At 36.0% G+C, this 18,916-nt stretch overlaps 1 protein-coding gene across 1 annotated transcript in view; it reads left to right on the top strand.

The window, feature by feature from the left end:
* LOC149780835 (uncharacterized) overlaps positions 1–18,916 on the top strand; it is a 209,644-nt gene that overhangs the window by 48,494 nt on the left and 142,234 nt on the right. The window contains exons 14-18 of the mRNA XM_089936236.1: positions 4,974–5,063; positions 14,190–14,294; positions 15,478–15,615; positions 17,915–18,063; positions 18,598–18,661. Of these exons, the coding sequence (XP_089792362.1) occupies positions 4,974–5,063; positions 14,190–14,294; positions 15,478–15,615; positions 17,915–18,063; positions 18,598–18,661 (546 nt within the window). The remainder of the gene's footprint in view (positions 1–4,973; positions 5,064–14,189; positions 14,295–15,477; positions 15,616–17,914; positions 18,064–18,597; positions 18,662–18,916) is intronic.

The following is an 18,916-nucleotide window of genomic DNA, read 5'->3' as shown; positions in this document are numbered from 1 at the left end:
GTTTATTTTGGAGCTATGTTCCTCCATCACATTCAAGATTTGGATATAACAAAGGTGAAATTGGTACAGTTGCATCCTAAACTACTATCGTGGCTACTTCAAATGTTATTTAATGTGAGACTTTAATGCAAGAACTCATAGCTTCAGTGATTTTGGGGTTAAAAGAATTAATTTCTTCTCAAACAACTCAATTTGGTGCAGATTACATTGTTTTTTAATGATACGGTGAGAATTCTTGATGTGTAAAAATTGCACAAGAAATGAACATCAGATCAGAAAATTACTACCACTGGGAAAATACTGATAGGAATATACAGAAATAATGATATAATTATTTAAGTAGAATATGTGGTGACAATATGAGCGCTAGTTCTACAACTTTGTGCAAAATACATCTTGTACAACTATTCTCTTGTTTCTAACAGCACTGTAATATGGCAATAATTTCTGTCCACTTTTTACTTTAGTCCCTTGCTAATTAATAGTTTTAGATTTTACAATACTAAGCACATTTTACCTTTTGACAATAACATTTCATTATAAATATTTAGATTGCAAAAAATAGAAGTTACAATTTTGTTAAAAGCACTGGTACCAGTAAGACTAAAGGAGATGGTAAAAAATAAAGAATCAGGATGAACAGATTAGTAGTGTAGTTAAGAATCCATATATCAGAATGACATCAAGTATTTTTTCATCAATTTCATCATCAGTTAATGATACTGCTTAAAAATGTATTGTACTAGATAATATACTTTTTTAGTTATCCATTTTTCAATACAAATACCAAATGATGGCTTGGAACTAAGTGCCAAAAGTTCTTCAGAAATTACCACCATGATCTATATATATGGAAGAATCGAACATAAACAGGTCAGATTTTATCCATCTTGCTTTGAGTTTACACAGATCAGTCAGTCTCTTATGTTTAATGTCATTTAATTTTTACACAGAGAGCATGTACATCATTTGGTCATACATCTGCATATGATACAAAAGTTTGTCTTTTTATTCTTTTGTTGCTCAGTGATTCTGCCAACTTGAGATCTACACACACTATTATGTTGTATGGGGATTCTCTGATGTTCCTTATGAGCATTAATCTGTTAATTGTTTCTGAATTTAATATGATCCTCCTCCTTGGTGTACAAATATTATTCTGTGCTGTGAACTCTTTTTATTGCCTGCTGTCTGAAACGCATATGCATAACTAGCTTGAACAAGTTACTGTTCTTTATGGTTGTGCAATTTTCAACATCTCACATGTAAGACCCCATGGGTATTCTCTCATGGATATCTCGGTCCCAGAGAAAAAACGTTTTGAACCAGAGGTCTCCTTAGGATTTTAAAACGAAGAGTCCATGGCTCCCATTTTGTTAAAAATGTTAGTCCCATCAGGAAAAGCTGCAGTCCCCTCTCAGAAAACTATGCCAATTATAGTAACTATTGGTTGCCATAGAGTTTAATTTCTTCATTCTTTATAAAACTGACATAGCTCTTGCTTGTCCATCAGTCTGAATTATTCCGATCCAAGGAAGGTCTTATTCAAAGCACTAAGCTAGGCATCACACACTTTCATACACTTGGCTAATGTCCCTTTCAAACTATCAGTTCTAGCAACTTTTAGCCCCCTCCTGAATCTCACAATCTTCGTCAGTTTGCTGTTGAACCCCAAAATACTCATTCAAGTCTATGTCTCAACACGTCATGATTCCGAGGTCACGTGCACTGCTTATTCCGTTACACTCGGAAATGAACACAAGAAGTTGTTTATTTGATGTACTGTTTTAAATGACCACATGTACATCTCTGGGTATTTCTGCCTCTCAATTGAAGCACTGTAAATATCAGTAGGTTTTCCCAGCCAGCTGCCAGTCAAAGCCTTTGATCTCGCCGCTTAGCTATTGCAGCATGTTCTTTTGATGTACTCTTATAATGGTGACGACCGGGGGGGGGGGGAGGCTTTCAACCACTAAATTCTGTCATTGTCATTGTAAATATCATCACAGCTAACTGATCAACACATTTTTCCACTATGCAGGTGACTGAAGCAGGACTGGCAAGTATTTGAATTTTACCGCCCACTTAAATAAAAAAAATTGGCATCCAAATACGCATGATTATAAGCGTTTCCGAGACCTCTGCCAGTTTTCACTAACATGAGCCCTGCCAAAGATTCACTTCCTTGAATCAGTGTTTTGCTGCCTCTTATGCCAGATTTTTTTCTTCCATAATAATGCTGTATTAGGGTTTTAAGTCCAACATTCCCATAGTCTGCTTGTTTAGACATGGGTATATTTAATAAATGTAACCGGCATATTGTCAATCCAACACGTACATCGGACTTGCGCTCAACATCACTTTTGGGCTCAAAATCACACACTGGTATTTCCAGTGACATTTTTCCAATGTCCAACAGACCGATATACATGAAATTCATTGTCATCATAGCTATCACCAGCCAGTATTTGCCGACTGAAAAACGTCGTCTGAAGACAAACCGTGTTGTGATTCAACCATTTTGGTTTCCTGTGTGGCCCTTATTGGAAACATGCATGTGTAAAACTTCCACGATGAAAGTAAGGCTAAAACTCCATAAAATGCTTGTTCCAGGGCCAATGAACGAATCAAATTTCATTTAACAAGCCATTCATGTCGAACCGAAGTATCCAGATATCTGGATGTCGCATCAAGCGATGTGAGACAGCTGCAGCAACGTGAATTACGTCGCGAAATGCACTTTTAAAGTTAAAAGTTAAATAAAAAATTGCATACTGCGTAAAGCACATTTTTTTTATATCCGCGGCATTGACGTAATTTGCCGAACGCGTATCACTGCTTTAAAAGTACGCGAATTCGTACAAAGTACGTGCACTCGTGTGTACTGGCATCATTTTTTGACCCAATGTTTTTTTCACGTTAGACTGCTAGGAGGGAGGTAGATGCGATTTTAAATATATATTCGTTTTTTTTTCTTTCTTTCTGACAAACCCACCAGTGATTTCTCATTTGTTAGCACAACCCACAACAGAAGTGATTTTCCTAACCAGCCTTCCACTGTCAGAATCAAAATAGTTCGAAACACATCCTCCTCCTGAAGTTTTTTTGAAGTGCCGTCCCCGGGGGGGATATATGTTTTACTGGAACAGCCCTGATGCAATTTGGTACTTTATCTCATAGAAATGTTGCATCTTTTATGGGTTTTTTCTTGTCAGCTGTATTGAGAATAGAGTTATGGCCTGTTTTTACTGTATTTGATTCACATTTTAGACCAGAATATGGATGTACGTTTTTCTTGATAAAAAAATCCAGGGTTTTTAATTTTTAAAAAATCAAATTAAAATTTCCTTGCAGTTTTCTGTTTTGAATGGACACCCATTCTGAGAGTAAATGTATCACCTGTATAAAGAGATGTAGACTTATAGAGTAAAAATATGATTAGTTCATTCAAAATCGAGGCTACCATGCCAGTCTTTAACACCATATTGGATTGTGCAAAACATTTGCTGCTATCACTGTATCTCATCTTCTTAATATTCAGCTTCTATTCATATAAAAAAAAAAGTCAGAAAGATTCAGAATTTTCTTCAGCAAAGAAAAGCAAACAGAACTGGAAGGACAATTATGCCATCATGTTTAGATTACTGTAGCGATCTAGTAAAGGAGAAAACCTTGCATTTTGTAAATTGTGTAAGTGTGATTTTGCTGTGGGCATCGAGTCACCCATGACTTAAAACAGCATGAAAAAGCTAATAATCATCAGCTTGCTGCTTTAGCGTCAACAGCACAGCTAGAACTTGAATTTATAAATACCTGAGAGAACCCTGATGTAATGGGATCAGAAGTTTATTTTACTAAATTTTTGTTTGAAAATGACCTTTCTGCTTTCAGTTGCTAGTGCTATTGGTAATTTATTTCACACAGTTTTCCTGGGCAGTAAAGTCGCAAAAAATCACTCCTGTGCTAGAACGAAACCAGTTCAGTAAAAAATATTGCACATACTTCATCAATGAAAGATTGTACAATGGAATTGATAATAATTGAAAAAAAACAAGGTGTGGAAAAGTCTCCTATAAACATTGCATGTGAGTGTGCTGCTTTCTGCACCTTTTTGAATGGGCACCCGAATGGAACAGGGTGCCTGTTCAGGAGGTGCAGGAGTACTTGCCCAATCATAGTATGATTAAGTACTCCACGTCTCTTTAAACCACTGCATTAAATTACATGCAACTTTGTAGCTGTGTTGCACAGTGATAACTTTCTCCAAGAGAATGGGGCTTTGGAATACAATGTCTGCAGTAAAAACCCTTGGGGTTTGCCATGCAGAGCTGTAGTCTGAAAACAGAGTTAAGTTTTCTGTGGTGACTTCAGTAAGCAAGTATGGAGTTGAATCAAACCCAATTATTATACCTCATAAAAGTAACTGTGTCAGGGAACAAAACATCACACAGGTGATCATGTTTCCCTGTCTTGTTGACCCATTTGGAACCCCTCATGAAATTCCATTCATGTTATCTCTTTTCATTGTGCTCCAAGTATGTATTGAGAAGCAGAAGACAATAATGGCAACATGAAGCTGTTTTTATATTTCAGAATTAGGTTGAAATAAATGATTTAACTCACAAAAATGAATGGCAGATGCAGATAAGTATTTTAGAGATTATTTAAGGGAAAGTATGTCAAAATTTGGAATATGGGGAGTATTCTGCTTCTGAAATGGATGCTGCACTGAGAGAATCTTAAGCTAGTGCATGGTAGATGGATGAGACACTCTTTAAAAAAACTGCATGGCAATTAAAAAATATTTGACATCATTTATTGCCCTTGTTAGGGGAGCGATAAAGATTGGTCAAGAATTTCCTCGGATAAAAGAATCTTCACATTCTACTTAACCAGGTCATTAATTGTCTAATATGCGATACGGTTAATTGAAATTTCCTTTGTTACACTGTGTGCATTCTTTTTTATTTCAGAGTGAAAATGACAGCATCAAGAAGGAGATAGTAGATGACATAGAGAAACCAGAAGAATCAGGACTTAAACCAGAAGACATCATCATACATGTAAGATAAACAAATCAGGACTCCCATTTCTTTGTATTACTTAGTACAAGCTTGAGACATGGAAAATACAAATATCCAGGTTGACATCCATTCAAGCCTGGAGACAACACAGATCTGAGCACAAGTTTAAGACTGTTTCCTCTATGAATTTTGAAGCAGTAAATTTTGACTTGGGTCTGATAACTTTTTGATGTTTTAAGGATAGTTTTGAAAACATGTTTTGGTTTATGTTTATTGAGATGGTTTTTTGTATCCAATGCTTGACTTTAATCGATACTTATTTGACAGTGCTACAGCTGAAATAGTGAGAAGAAATATATTTTTCAAAAGATAATTATCTGTTGCCATGGTTACAATTTTAAATAATCCAAGTGCACACCAGCGTAACAGATTATATAAAATGAACCATCATTGAAATATTTTGATCCTAACTTGAAAATAACAATTCAATTTATGTACACTAATTGCACTCTGTTGACTTAATAATGCACTACACAAGGGTCTTGGTCAACCATTGGCTGCACTTTTCTATGAGGATGTCACACTGTTACATCATATTAAGTGTTATTGTTGGTGACATTTGCTTCCCAAAGGGGTATCTGGTATACCAGATCATTATCTCTTTTTCTCCATGCATTGTACTGGGAGAGTAAATGGGTTCATAGTAGAGCTAGAAATTTATGAGCGAATGCTACTATCTTTTTGTTTGTTGCTGCTATGTTACTTAAATTATACAAAGAGAATAATTAAAGGAGTAAAAGATTTAACAGGTTTGTACATGACTTAATATGACTTAATACACCTTTTATATATAATTTGTTCTATTGTTCATTCCTTTTTTTAATAACAAATTAGATGTCTAAGCATGTTTAAAAAAAGAAAAGCATTAGAGTTCATGTTGAATGATCATGGAATTATAATAGGATTTTTATTGTTTTATGATGGTTCATTTTTGTAAAATTATTGTTGTCATTGCACCACTATAAATGATAAGGCCAGTAATACCGTGAACATTTGGAAAGAGTGTATATAAAATAAAATAGCTGCTGTTTCATAATCGTAATAAAAGTTCTGTGAAAGAAAAGGATAAAGTTAACAAACAGTATACAGGACTTTTGGAAATCTACAAAATCTAACCTGCCGTAAATTAGGCAAGCAGGATTTTCATTGCTGAAAGCCATTGTGATATACATAGCTGGGTCATACTGAAAAATTATTTTAAATCTAGTATTTTTGTTGCCAGTTCAGAGGTGACAAATGGTATGGTCAGTACCTTTTTGATTTGGGTGATAAAAAGTTATAGTGTCAGGGCCATTAAGATAAAATAGGTTTTGTTATATGCAAATACATATATATATATATATATATATATATATATATATATATATATATATATATATATATATATATATACACATACACACACACACACACAATCTTTCACTGATGAAGTCTGTGCATATATATATTTATATAGTGTGTGTGTTTAATTTTTTTGTCCATGACTTTATTGTAAGGGTCATTTTGTAAATAGTATATTGCATACATAACTTTTGGTCATGAGTGTAGACTAAACTTAAGATAATACATGTCAGCATGTTTACTTGGATTTGAGCTTTGGACATTGGACATTGGTTTTTCCCTTGGAAATTCTATGGTCTACCTGATTTCTGACTGGTTGGCTGCTAAAATTTAAGTAAATAAACCTGATCTTGTTTATGAATTTGATGGAAATTGCCATTAAGATGACAGGGTTTTTTTTCTTTAGAAAAAGGTAATTGCAACATAGGTTAAGTGGTCATCTTTGTACAGTTGTTTACATCAGAATTCATTTGTATTTTAACATCTCTATAGTGGAATCAGTCTTTTAGTAGTGTTCAGTTAAATTTTTTAGAGGATTTATTTATTTAAATTATTCATTGGAATTATAAAATGTTCATTGACTTTGGAACTAAATCACTATTTTGGAATTACTGGGAATCCATTCAAGGACATTCTGGATTATATTATTGAGATACAACAGGGCTGTTAGTATATTAGCACATTCAAGGCTATTGGCACATCAGCACAGTTAAGATTGAAATTCATGAAGAACACCATTGGAATTCATTCAGAACACTATACTTTTGGACTTCTGATAGAACTTTTATGACTGTTTTGGATTTCATTCACAATACTGCAAGTTCCTTTTAAATTTTCACTTTGTTTTCTATAGAAGTAAATCATTGGTTAAATTTTACTAAACTTGTTGCTTTTTGCTTCTTTCTGTTCCTTTGGTTAAGGTTGTAGAGTTATAACAGTTGGTGCACATATGGGAGTGTGTTTGTCTTAATACATAATTGTATACATGTGTGCATAATGTCACACAAACCCTATATTACTATTTGTCCTGTCAGTGTAGCTACTTTACAGATGTGGGTGTTTTTGGATGAGAGCATAGAATTAATAATTTGAAAAATTTCAGCAGAGGGCAGTTTTTAAGTTTCTATTTTTTGGACTTCGTCAAATATCAGCTTATTTTCCTGTCATGTCTTCCTGAGTAACCATTTGATGATTTGAATATCATGTAGCTCTATACAACAAAGCAAAAGCTTTTCTCAGTTTTATTATTTTATTCTATGACTGATGTACTTAGACTCTTCATCCATCTATCCCAGTTACTGAATATTCTTACATATAAGTTGGGTCAACTCCAAACAACATACAGCCCAACCAACTGATGCTGTCTGTGATATTGCACTTGCAGTTCGATCCAACTTAATATGCAAGAATATCCAAACCTTTTTTGTACCTTTTTTTTTAAACAATCGGAAGATTTTTTTACCATTCTGCCTTCATTAATTAATCTGGGGATGCATGCAATGGCAGAAAAATTTTCCTTTATCAGTACAGCTACAAAATAAAATATATGAGATTTTCATATTTATTTTGGATGAAAATGTTTTGAACCTTCTTGCTTGTTCCTAAAAGTAACCAAGTAGGTTTTGAGAATCCATCTTTTTAGTTTTCTCATGGCGTGAAAAATTTGTATTAGATTAAACACATCTTCTGAAACGGGAACTGCAAAGACTAAAGTCAGATTTTAAAAAAAATTTTTAATCTGCACCAGTTGGGCTTATTCTCACACTTTTAACCCCCATCTTGTCGTCAGTCCATAAAGGAATGAGATCAAAGTACACTAGAATTTCATCCATGTTAGTGGTCACAGTGTAGGCAAAATCTTCTCCTGGCTGTCAACGAATTCATCAAATGATTTTATTTTCTCCAAATGTTCTGGGTGATGCATGGTTGTCGATGTCCGTGCATAAAGCATCATATTGTATCTGTTCAAAAATTGTTCCATTGTTTCAATTTATTTTCAAAATTCCCATGAACAATGGTGAAAAGGAACCAAAGTTAGCTTCCATATCTCGAGCAACTTTGTATATTAAAAAAAAAAAGTCAGCAAACTTAAAAGAATCCAAACAGGCTTCTTAAGTCGGCTTTCATTCTAATAAAAATACCAGTTGTCTTTGATGTCATCAAACAGTGAGTTTATTGATCACTGCCAGTTGTATTTATTCACCACCCAGTCTTTTATTTGCTTGGCATCTGTAGTTATAATTAATACAAATGGGCATTGATGTTTTCAGGTAAAAAGTATACATAGTAGTAACTTGCTTTAATAATACTTTCTGTAACCCATGCTAGCAAAAAAGGTTGTCACTTGCACTCAGGTGAATGTGTTTTTAAATAATGAATTTTCTTTGCAAGATACTGTCATATAGTTGACCTGGATATAATTCAGTCTTGGTTATTTTGCACCTAACACCATGTCATGCGCAAATGGCAGTTGTCTTCAAGAAATCGGTTGATTATTTCCCTCACATTTGCAATTTTGTTGGATCCAGTTTTCAGTCGGATAACATATTCAAATCTTTGAAAACAATCAGACATGATTTGTTTCTCAATGTTCATGTCAGTGAACAATGTGTCGTGTGTTATTGGACATAACCCACACATGCTACTGTATGGATGCCTATGCTACATATACAGAGTTTGTGGATATATTTTATTCTTTAATGCTCATAGTGCAAAAAAAAAAGCAATTACTGATAATACAAGGTTAGTTTCTTTCATTTTATTATCAAATAAATGTTTATCTGTTTTATTGCAACATGCAGGAGGATCAGCGTGCAAATTAAACACAAATTTATTTTGTTTCTAAAGTCTTGGGACATATGACCTAAGTGACAAAAAGTTTCACTATAAGTTCTGAAACAGGAATTTTTATTTTTATTTTATTGTGTCCCAATATATATGGTAAATACTGTAATGTTACTTTTAAATGATATTAAATGCTTTAAAGTTTTATGTTGCTTGTTAACTTTATACACATGCATATACTTCTCACAAATATAGCTCCCCCCCCCCCGGAAAAGCCATCCACCTCATACAGCTGCTTTTCCAGTTCACTGGGGTACTGTCTAAAGGATATGTTGAGTTGAATTTTTAAATTTATTTTTCTTGAGCTCACATTAGTGTTATCTGAAACACAGCTATCACGTTTTTCTCATCAGTGTTAGCAGTTTAAGGTTTTAAGTTTTTAATTTGCTTGTATATCCTAAACCCCTTTTCTTCGTTCTTGGGATGAATCATGAGGCTTAGGTAGTTCATTCCGCTATAGGCTTGCTGTCCCTTTTAACCTTGGGATCAAGGCCACAATCATAGAACTTGTTAAAATTTGTTCCAATTGCTTATATTTCCTAAACCTCATGTTTTAATTTTCTTCATACTTGCTTGGAAAGAATCTTTATTTAAGCTAATGCAATTCAGTGACATACTCAGTCTTTTGACCTTAAAGGCTAGGTCACATGTTTTAATGGCATTAAGACATACATTTACTACTTTATTAATTTTCTTGGTGCTGGTCACCAGCCCCAGGTGAAAATTGCCTCCACCAGTTAGAAATTGGAGGTCTAGAGCAAATGAAACCTGATCCCAGTCTGATGTCTTAGTCACTTCCGTTTTTGAGAATATCATTCTTTTTATCTTTGGACTATCATGTGTCTCTGCACACTCAACGGGTTTTCATTATTTCAGTGTCATTTGAATAGTATACATCAGTTGTATTCATTTCTGTGTTGCATTTGGTTAGATGAGGTGTGGGATTTGGCAGAATGCTGCTGCACCTGTAGAGACAGGAAGAAGTGAGCTGCAGTTTCCAAAAGGGAGTGATCCATGGCACTTCCAGATGTAAGTTGTTAGCTCATGTAAGGGAGGGGTCATTTACAGTTCTGAAGGTAAGGAAGCTATCAGCTACATAATCAGTGAGAGAGGGATTAGAGGTACGTTTCGATTTAAGAAAGTTAACAACACTTATATGCAGCACACCGTTATGATGCAAGAAAAGCACACATTATTTTTTTGCTCTCGTAGGCCTGCACAACTGTCAAGGAGCTCTCACTCACTGGAGGTGAGATCTTTGGGTAGAGACTGTTTGAGCAGGTCTCTGTTGCCCGAGTGTTTATTGGCCAGGTGACAGTCAGTGAACAGTGTGCCTGGCACCAGTCTCCAGTCATTTGATTGTGCTTTGATCACCAGGCTGTAAAAAGGCTCAGATTGAGACTTTTCTGTTTCCATTGTTCCTGCTCAGTCCCAAAAGGGCCTGTTGATGAGGCGGCAATGTCTTGCTTTTCCCCTGACACCATTCCAAATCTCCAAAAGAGAGAAGTAAAAGAATTAATGAGCTGAGACAGTGAGACAGTATGATGAACTGACATGATTAGTGGACCCACATGAGTTTAAGGAGGTCCTGATCGGAGTTGCTCATTCTTCTCACACGCTCCTACCTCCAGATAAACCTGCTAGTTTGGCAATGGAAGTTTAAGGGATTGGGACATTCAATAAGGCGATAAATTTAGTTTCCCACCTTCTGATCTATGTCCTAAGCCTTCTGAAGATGTTTTCAGGGACTCAGAGTCAATCTGACCTTCTGCTGATTTCCTACTCAGCTATGGTGAAGAGAATGTGAAAGAAGCTTACACAAGGCCAGGAAGTAGCTAGACAGCAGAAGACTTATTCAATCCATTCTTCCGTGCTGTGGCCCCTTGTGTCTATATTAAAAAGATGCATTCATCTGCTTGGCCACTTAAGCCACCTGTTTTGGGGAGCATCCTAGGTGGGATTTCAACAGCAGCCTTGACATGCATCCCCATATAATTGCATGAGTTATGGAGCTTAAAACTCAAACACTGGTTGAAATAGATATCAGTTTCTGAGGCAGACTCTTTCAACCTTTTGAGCGTTGAGTCTCAGTCAACAGCTTCTTTGCAGATACTTCTAGAGATTGTTGCTAAGACACTGAGGTCCTTGCTCTCGAGGTTGATGGCACAACTGCTCCATCTTCACGGGGATGCAGTGTCAGATAACTTGAAGGTTTTGCTGGATCATAGCTGGTGGTTTAATTTATGGACCTCACATATCAATTACTGGCAATAGTCCTTGGTCCATCAAAATCTGCTCAGAATCACCTAAAGTCCAGGAAGACTATGAGACCCCTGTCTAATTGTTTTAAGCAGGAGTCACTAGTAAACTCCTCACTTTTTTCATTTGATGGGGTGGCTGGAAAACCCAAGCCATCTGTCCTTGTTGAAGAGGGAGGCAGTTGGTCCAAGGTGGCCGCACCCACTCCTGCCAAGTCTTCATCTTCCAAATGTCCCAGTAGGTTATATAAAAGTCTTTTTCCGTGGGTATGCCACGACCTAATGGATGATAATGGATTTTCTCTGCAATAAGAGAGGATTATCTTCAACACTTTTGGATCCTCTACCTCTGTCAAGGACCTCTCTTTTGGTTTTGGGAAGAGATACACACCATTCTAATGAAGGGGGCAGTAGAAATAGGGTAATAAACATGCAAAGTCTGAGATTCTACCTCAAGATTGTCCTGGTTTCAAACAAAGGTTGGTTTTTTTTGTGCCTCATTAGCAATTTTTCCCCCATAATTTTTTTTATTCAGGAGTCAGACAACAGGGCTGTTACCATTGGCCTCCATGATGCTTATCTACACATCCTCATATTTCCACCCCAGAGGAAACTCTTGCAGTTTTGTGTGGTAAGATCTTTCAGGTTTAGACTTTTTCTTTTCAGCCTAACTTCCACTCCTAGAGCCTTTAATAGTGTGATGGGAGAAATGGCAGCTCACTTAAGGCCTTTAGGGGTTCCATCATGCTGTATTTTGGCAGTTAGTTAATGCACAGTATTCTACGATGTGCCCTACTCACAGATCTGTCACTCCGTTTGAAGACAGTGACTTGTCGGGGATTAAACCCAAACCATGAAAAGTCAAATCTGACCCCATCACAGAAGGTTGTTTATGTGGAGATGAATTTCATCACCCATAAAGGGCATTTGTTTTCTCGATGGCAGGATCATGCAGATACTGTTTCTCATAACATGACTGTTTGAGAAGATCTCATTTTCTGCTTGCTGCTACCTTTCATTCCTGGGGACCCTGAATGTGACAGCAGGTCCAGTTCCCCTAATTTAATTTGAAGATTTTATATGAATCTCATTCTTTTTGTACACTGATAGTTCAGATTCAGGCTGGGGTACTCACCTTGAGCTGAACACAGTTGTCATTCAGGGCATGTGGTTTTAAGGATAGTCTTTCTTTCATATCAACAACTTAGAAAAGTGGACTGTTTTAAAAGCACTACATTGGTGCTTCAGTGACATTAGACACTGCTGAATTATGGTTGCCAAAGACAATACTTCACTCCTGGCATGCCACAGATATCAAGGAGGCACTCATGCACTTTCTCTCTGCTTAGAATTCTGGAACCTCCACCACTGGACAGCTTCAGAGGGGATCAGTCTCTGAGTCTGCCATATTCCAAGCAAGAGAAATATCCTCACATATAGACTGCCAAGACAATGAGGGTGAGACAGAATGGTCTTTCTTGCACGAGTCAATAGGGGAGGTTGCCAGTGATAGATTTGTTTGCAGTGGGTTGAACAAAATGCTACCATTTTATGTCTTTCCAGCTCCAGACCAGAGTGCATGGGAGTTGGACAACCCCCCCCTTGGTCATAGCTCAGTAAACTTGAACCTCCTAGACCTGTTGATAGACACCTCTTGGTTAGTTACTGCTGAGGAGGGATCTACTGTAGCAGTACATCAGCCCACACATCCACCTACAGGCCTGGCTCATATTAAATGATGTATCTGCCAAGATCAGTTTTCAAGTCTACATTACTTCTTTGTGAGCCTAGCTTTCTGGCAAAACATCATCTACCTTCAGTATACCATGAACCAACTGAATTCCCTAAATTTTGTCAGCCACCATTTCCAGGTGGATTATTGTGTCAAAAGAGTCAAATATCGCACTGAGAGAGATCCTTTTTCATGAGAATTGAAGTCCACAAAGTTAGGGTTATTGCTGCATCTTTTAATTAATCTTCCCCAAATAATGTGAAAGCTGCTTAAGGGGGTCACACTCCACCTTCTTCTCATTCTATGTTCATTGTTGGACCCGAATGAAGTCGTCTACACATTAAGTTTAACTGTATCAGCCCAGCACATTGTCAAACCATCTTCCAGTCTGAAGTAAGGAACCATGTTAACAGCTAGTTATGGTACCCCCAGCCTACTGCCAGGCTTTCAAAGTTGGCAGAATAATAATGTGTAATGTATTACTGCTATTAAAATGTAGTACTGGGTGGGAGTAAAACTAATTTAAATTATGTAATATTTTCCTTCTATTATTACCTGTTCCCTCCTACCTCCCCTTTCTGATGTGCTTCTGGTGTTGATCCAAGTCAAAGAAGGGCGATATTCTGAATAATGGAAGTGACTGCAGCATCAGACTGGAACTATTTTGTTCTTGATCTCCAGTTACTTAATGCAGGATGGAATATTCACCCTGGACTGGGTGGGAGATGGCATCAGGAAAAGATAACCAATGTTGCAATCGCAGGTAAGTATTATGTAATTAAAATGAGTTCTGCCCCAACACCTACCCAAATTTACAAAACACTACTTTGATCATGGTTTTGAGAAGCAAATCCCAGCTTTCTTGTTTTCTCCACTTCAGTTTATGCATTCTATCATTAAGTGGAATTTGTGGTTGATTTTTCTTTTCAGATGGTATTTCTGGACTATGGTATGAAGGACAAGAACCCCATCGACAATGTCAGATTCTACATGAAGGAGAAACCAGATATAGCAATAATGGTCAGAAAAGATCAGGTCAGTTCTTTTTTGTGTTTTATGCCCCAGCTACAATACCAGAATGGGCATCATGTTTTGTTGTTGTCAGTGCATTGCTCAGTTATGGATTGATTTGCAATAGAATTTTTTGTGACACAATATCTTGGATATTTTCTTCATATTTTAGACATCTCCGGTGGCTGAAATGGTTAGAGCTTTCGCCTCATGATGCATGAGATTACAGGGTTGAACCCTGGCCATGTCATACCAAAGACTTATAAAAGTGGCAATAACAGCTGCCTCACTAGATGCTCAGCCTTAAGAGGTTAGTGTTATAGCTGGTCGGCCTGGTGTCAGGAATATGTGACTGGGTGGGGCATCATAGTGACATGACTAAATTTTTTTTAAAGCTGTGTTACAAATCCAACTCAAACTCTTCGTATTCTTTTATTTTAATCAATAGATATCTACTGAAACACAGCACACATTACACATTATAAGTTCATAAATAAAATACTAGTGATCACATTTGAAAATGCAGGAGACTGAACAAAAATTGCAAAATCTTCTTCAGAAACAAATGTCAGCCAACAGTGTATTCCATGAGCAGTTTCAAATGGCAAGCTTAAGCATTTATATACAAGGAAACAATGTCATTGAAAAGATGAATGGAGATATTTCTAATATCATGTCCACCCATTTTTTAAGTCAATAAAAGATCAGAAAATATTGTTTCATATATAATCAGTGGCAACTGGCAATGAGACAGCTACAAGACTGCAACTACTTAACAGACACCATATTGTTTATGTCAACGTCCACTGTTTACAACTGACTTTACAGGGAAAATAAGTCTGTTGTAATATGTTTTACTGATGTTCTGTTACAATGATGCAGAAGAGTGATCTATTGGACTATTACATGTGCTATCTCTCAGCTATTATTAGCACACGATTAATGACTGGCCTACACTGGACGTCCACAGACATCACTATCCTGTGCCATAAAAATATGGTTCCAGATAACTGAAGTTGTAATAATTGAAATTCCACTGTACCATGGATAAAAAGGTAGCAATGCATTCAGTGTTTATAACAGGAGACAAGATAATGCTGAAACAAATTCAGTTACATATGTGAATTTTTATATGCTCATCTGGTAGAAAAAATATTTTTTATCTGAGCAGTATAATCTAATAATTCATCCAAACCTCTAATGTCAGGTTTCCCAGATGTTGCCAGAGAAGTTTGCAGAACAACATGTACGAGTTTATTGCAAGAAAGATGACCCACTCAGCATTCACAAGGTCCTTCAGTCTTTTGATAGATGGTGCAAGAAGAAAAATTTTCCACCACCCAAAGTAAGTGTTTTTAATCAGAATATTTTGCTTGATGCATTAAGGTATCACCATGGTGATTAGAGGACATGCCAATACACATTATTGGCCAGATATTAACTTTAAACAGTTATAAAGTAAATTTTTTTCTTCTCAATTAGACCAGTCCCTTAAAAACAACATTTCTGATTAGGCACAGTGTCATCAAAATATCATTGCTGATGTCTGTGCATCATTAAACTTCATGAATGTATTTATTGGGAGGGCACTGCTTGTCACAGACCGAATGAAGCCACAGTGACCTACTTTTCTTCGTGAATACATTTAGTTCAGTTCTTGTGATGCTTATGTGTAGTCATGAGGATTCTGCTTAACATGAGTAAACTTAGGTCACAGTGACCTGCACACAATGATTGTGGAGCAGATCAGAAGATCTTGCATTGGTTACGCAGGTCTTTAGTAAGATTGAAATCTGAACACGGAATGATTTTGTATGAAACAGCTTTTAAATCTTACTTGCAGGTGCTTGATCCGATACACAGACAGGGACTTTGACTTCGTCTAGAACTTCCCCTGCAGGAAGGTTCTGTGTTGAGGCAAATGAACCATGACTTTATGTTAGACAAACAAACTTGGCTCAATGCTATCAAATTACCATCTAACTCCACATGTTGTGTGTTAATATCCAAACACCAAGCCTTATACCTTTGGAAATCAAATTTCATTCTACCTTTTTGGCATGCAGATTTCTCCTCAGTTACAAATAGCAAACATTGGGGAAATATTGCAAAATTCTGTGTTCCCAAATCACCTCTGTGGTAATCAAAGCCTTCCAAAATAATATTTCACCGTTGTAAATTCAGTAAGTCTTAAACAAATCCTATCCTTTTTCAGAGTAAATTCAACTAGATCAGCATTCTTTCATAGTCATGATCCTTTATAAGATGGTTTGAAAGTTGTAGCTGCCATAACAACACCTCAATGCACCATCAAGAGCTGATTATTGGATAAAGCCTCGATTTTTAGTACAGAAATTTAAGCAGTAATCAGAGCTATGAAGTGTAGTGTAACCTGGCATAAAACAAATTTCATCGTCTTTTCAGATTCCCTTTTCTAACTGAAAGATGCAGAATCTTAAATCTGACAACATGTTAATATTCCAGATATTGCATTTTCTCATGCAATCTGGGAAGAGTATTTTGTACTGTTGGTTGCCCTGTCACATTGGCTTCAAGGGAATAAAAGTGCAGATAAAGCAGCCAAAGCTGTCCTGCAGTCACCCATATCTGAGTGGAATCTCCACATACTGACTTCAAATATTGTACATATCGGCATGTTCATCATAGTTGGCAAAGTATGTGGAAGGAAAGCTCCACAACAAACTTGAGAACATTAAATCCTCTATTGGTGAGTGGTTTCCTTCATATAGAACACATCAGAGTGGTTGGATTGCAAAGCAATTCAGGTTTGTGGATTGATGGTGTCTGTCTTTCTGGTATCAACACACTGGTTAGGATTTGCTTTTATATAATTTTATCAGACACTATTGATTACAGTCACACAAGTTGATACTTCGATGTGTAATATGGAGTACTACACTTCCATAGAAAAAAAGGCCAGTTACCAATGTTTCATGGCCCAATGATTTTGGTGAACCTTTTTAGCTCATTTTCTCAGGCACAATGGAGTCAGATAACTATATATATGTAACTGCATCACAAGGAAATATTGACACATTGTTTACCAGTTATAGACAGATTTGTGTTCATAGTATCATCATGTAGCAAAGTTGTGCTGGTGACTAAAAGCTGAAAAGTTATTATATACGATTAACATTTTATTGTTGTTGTGTTGTATCCTACTTGAATTGGAGAACCGCTACATTGGCAGATTTGATTGATCTGAAGCATTGTGATATTATCACAGGGGTGATATCACTAAAAAGAATATCGATAAAACTTTGATACCATTGCTAGTAGTATCAGTATCAAAATTTGCTTTACTTACTTGATGCTTATAATCAATGATCAGGCCCTATTAAATTAAAGTTGTCTGTAATATTTAGAAAAATGTAATAGCAATTCTACATTGGAGAAGATTTATATTATGTGGTATGTTTTATACTAGTGAATAAATGGATAATGAATTCTTGACTTTTAACTTTTATATAAAGCAGAATGATATAATAAAACTGAGTAACATTTGTTTAAAGATGGACTCTTGCAGTTGTTTAGCTGTGAATGTTTAAAAGTATCCAAATTATACAGTTTTTCTGTTTTTTTAAATCATTTCTAAATATTTTATATCTTTAAATGTTTTCAAGGGTGGAAATGTGACGGCACTAGAACTGACACCGGTTATCAAAAAGAATCCTGACACTATGTCCAATGGAACCCCTGGCCAGGAGACCAATACTTACAACCCCATAACACCAGGATCAGCAGGGAAATTCCGAAACAGGCTTTCCTTCTAGTAATGTGATGTCACAAGTCAAAGTTACCTTGGCAACATCAAAATAGCATTTCTAAGGTCACCCATAAATCTCCAAGGTCAATTGTTGTCAGGCAGCACTACTACATCATCATGATATAAAAATGTTTTGTTTTAAATTCAACATCTTATTTTGTTGATTTACATATTTTGTTAAGAATTTAATAGAGAATTATGCAAAAATGTTTATTGTATATTATGTATTAATGAGTTAACACGTTATCCATTTTTATTTATGTTCATTTAATGGAGATGATGGTTTTTACGATTTTTGGGGCTAAAACTGTTTTTGATTTTATTATCATAAAAGTGTGGTTCTGATTTTGGACAAAGAGGGATTTGCATGTAGCAAGTTCTGAGTCTTTAGTTCTTTATGCTTGTCTGGGATATGCATTTTTTATCTTATTAGACACCAATAAATGTATATATATAAACCTCTCCCTTGATAACTCATGTCCTGAATAATTCATGAACCTATGTATAATGTGGTGTCATGTGTGGATCCCTTTTTGTTAGTCTAGAAAATACCAGAACAATTGGCCCCTATTTGTTTAACGTGAAGAAAATTATAATCAAAATGGTAAACGAAAATTTGTTATATCACTGTTGTTATTGTCAAAAATGGCAGCACCTGGAAATCTCATTGAACATCATAAAATCTGACCTGCCAACCCTCACGATTTTGGCGTGAATTTCAATTTTGAAGGGCTTTTTTAAATTGAAATCAAATATTGTTTGAAGTTTTTCATTTAAATAACCTTGGACACATTCACTTTTTACCATTTTTGAGCAAAATTTTATGTAGTTGTGGCTTTTGTTTAACATGAACTTTGGC

This window comes from Sinohyriopsis cumingii, chromosome 16 (genome assembly GCF_028554795.1).
Source record: "Sinohyriopsis cumingii isolate HCF-2022 chromosome 16, ASM2855479v2, whole genome shotgun sequence".
In the NCBI taxonomy this organism is placed as follows: domain Eukaryota; kingdom Metazoa; phylum Mollusca; class Bivalvia; order Unionida; family Unionidae; genus Sinohyriopsis; species Sinohyriopsis cumingii.
This window is presented reverse-complemented; position numbering and strand designations above follow the sequence as displayed.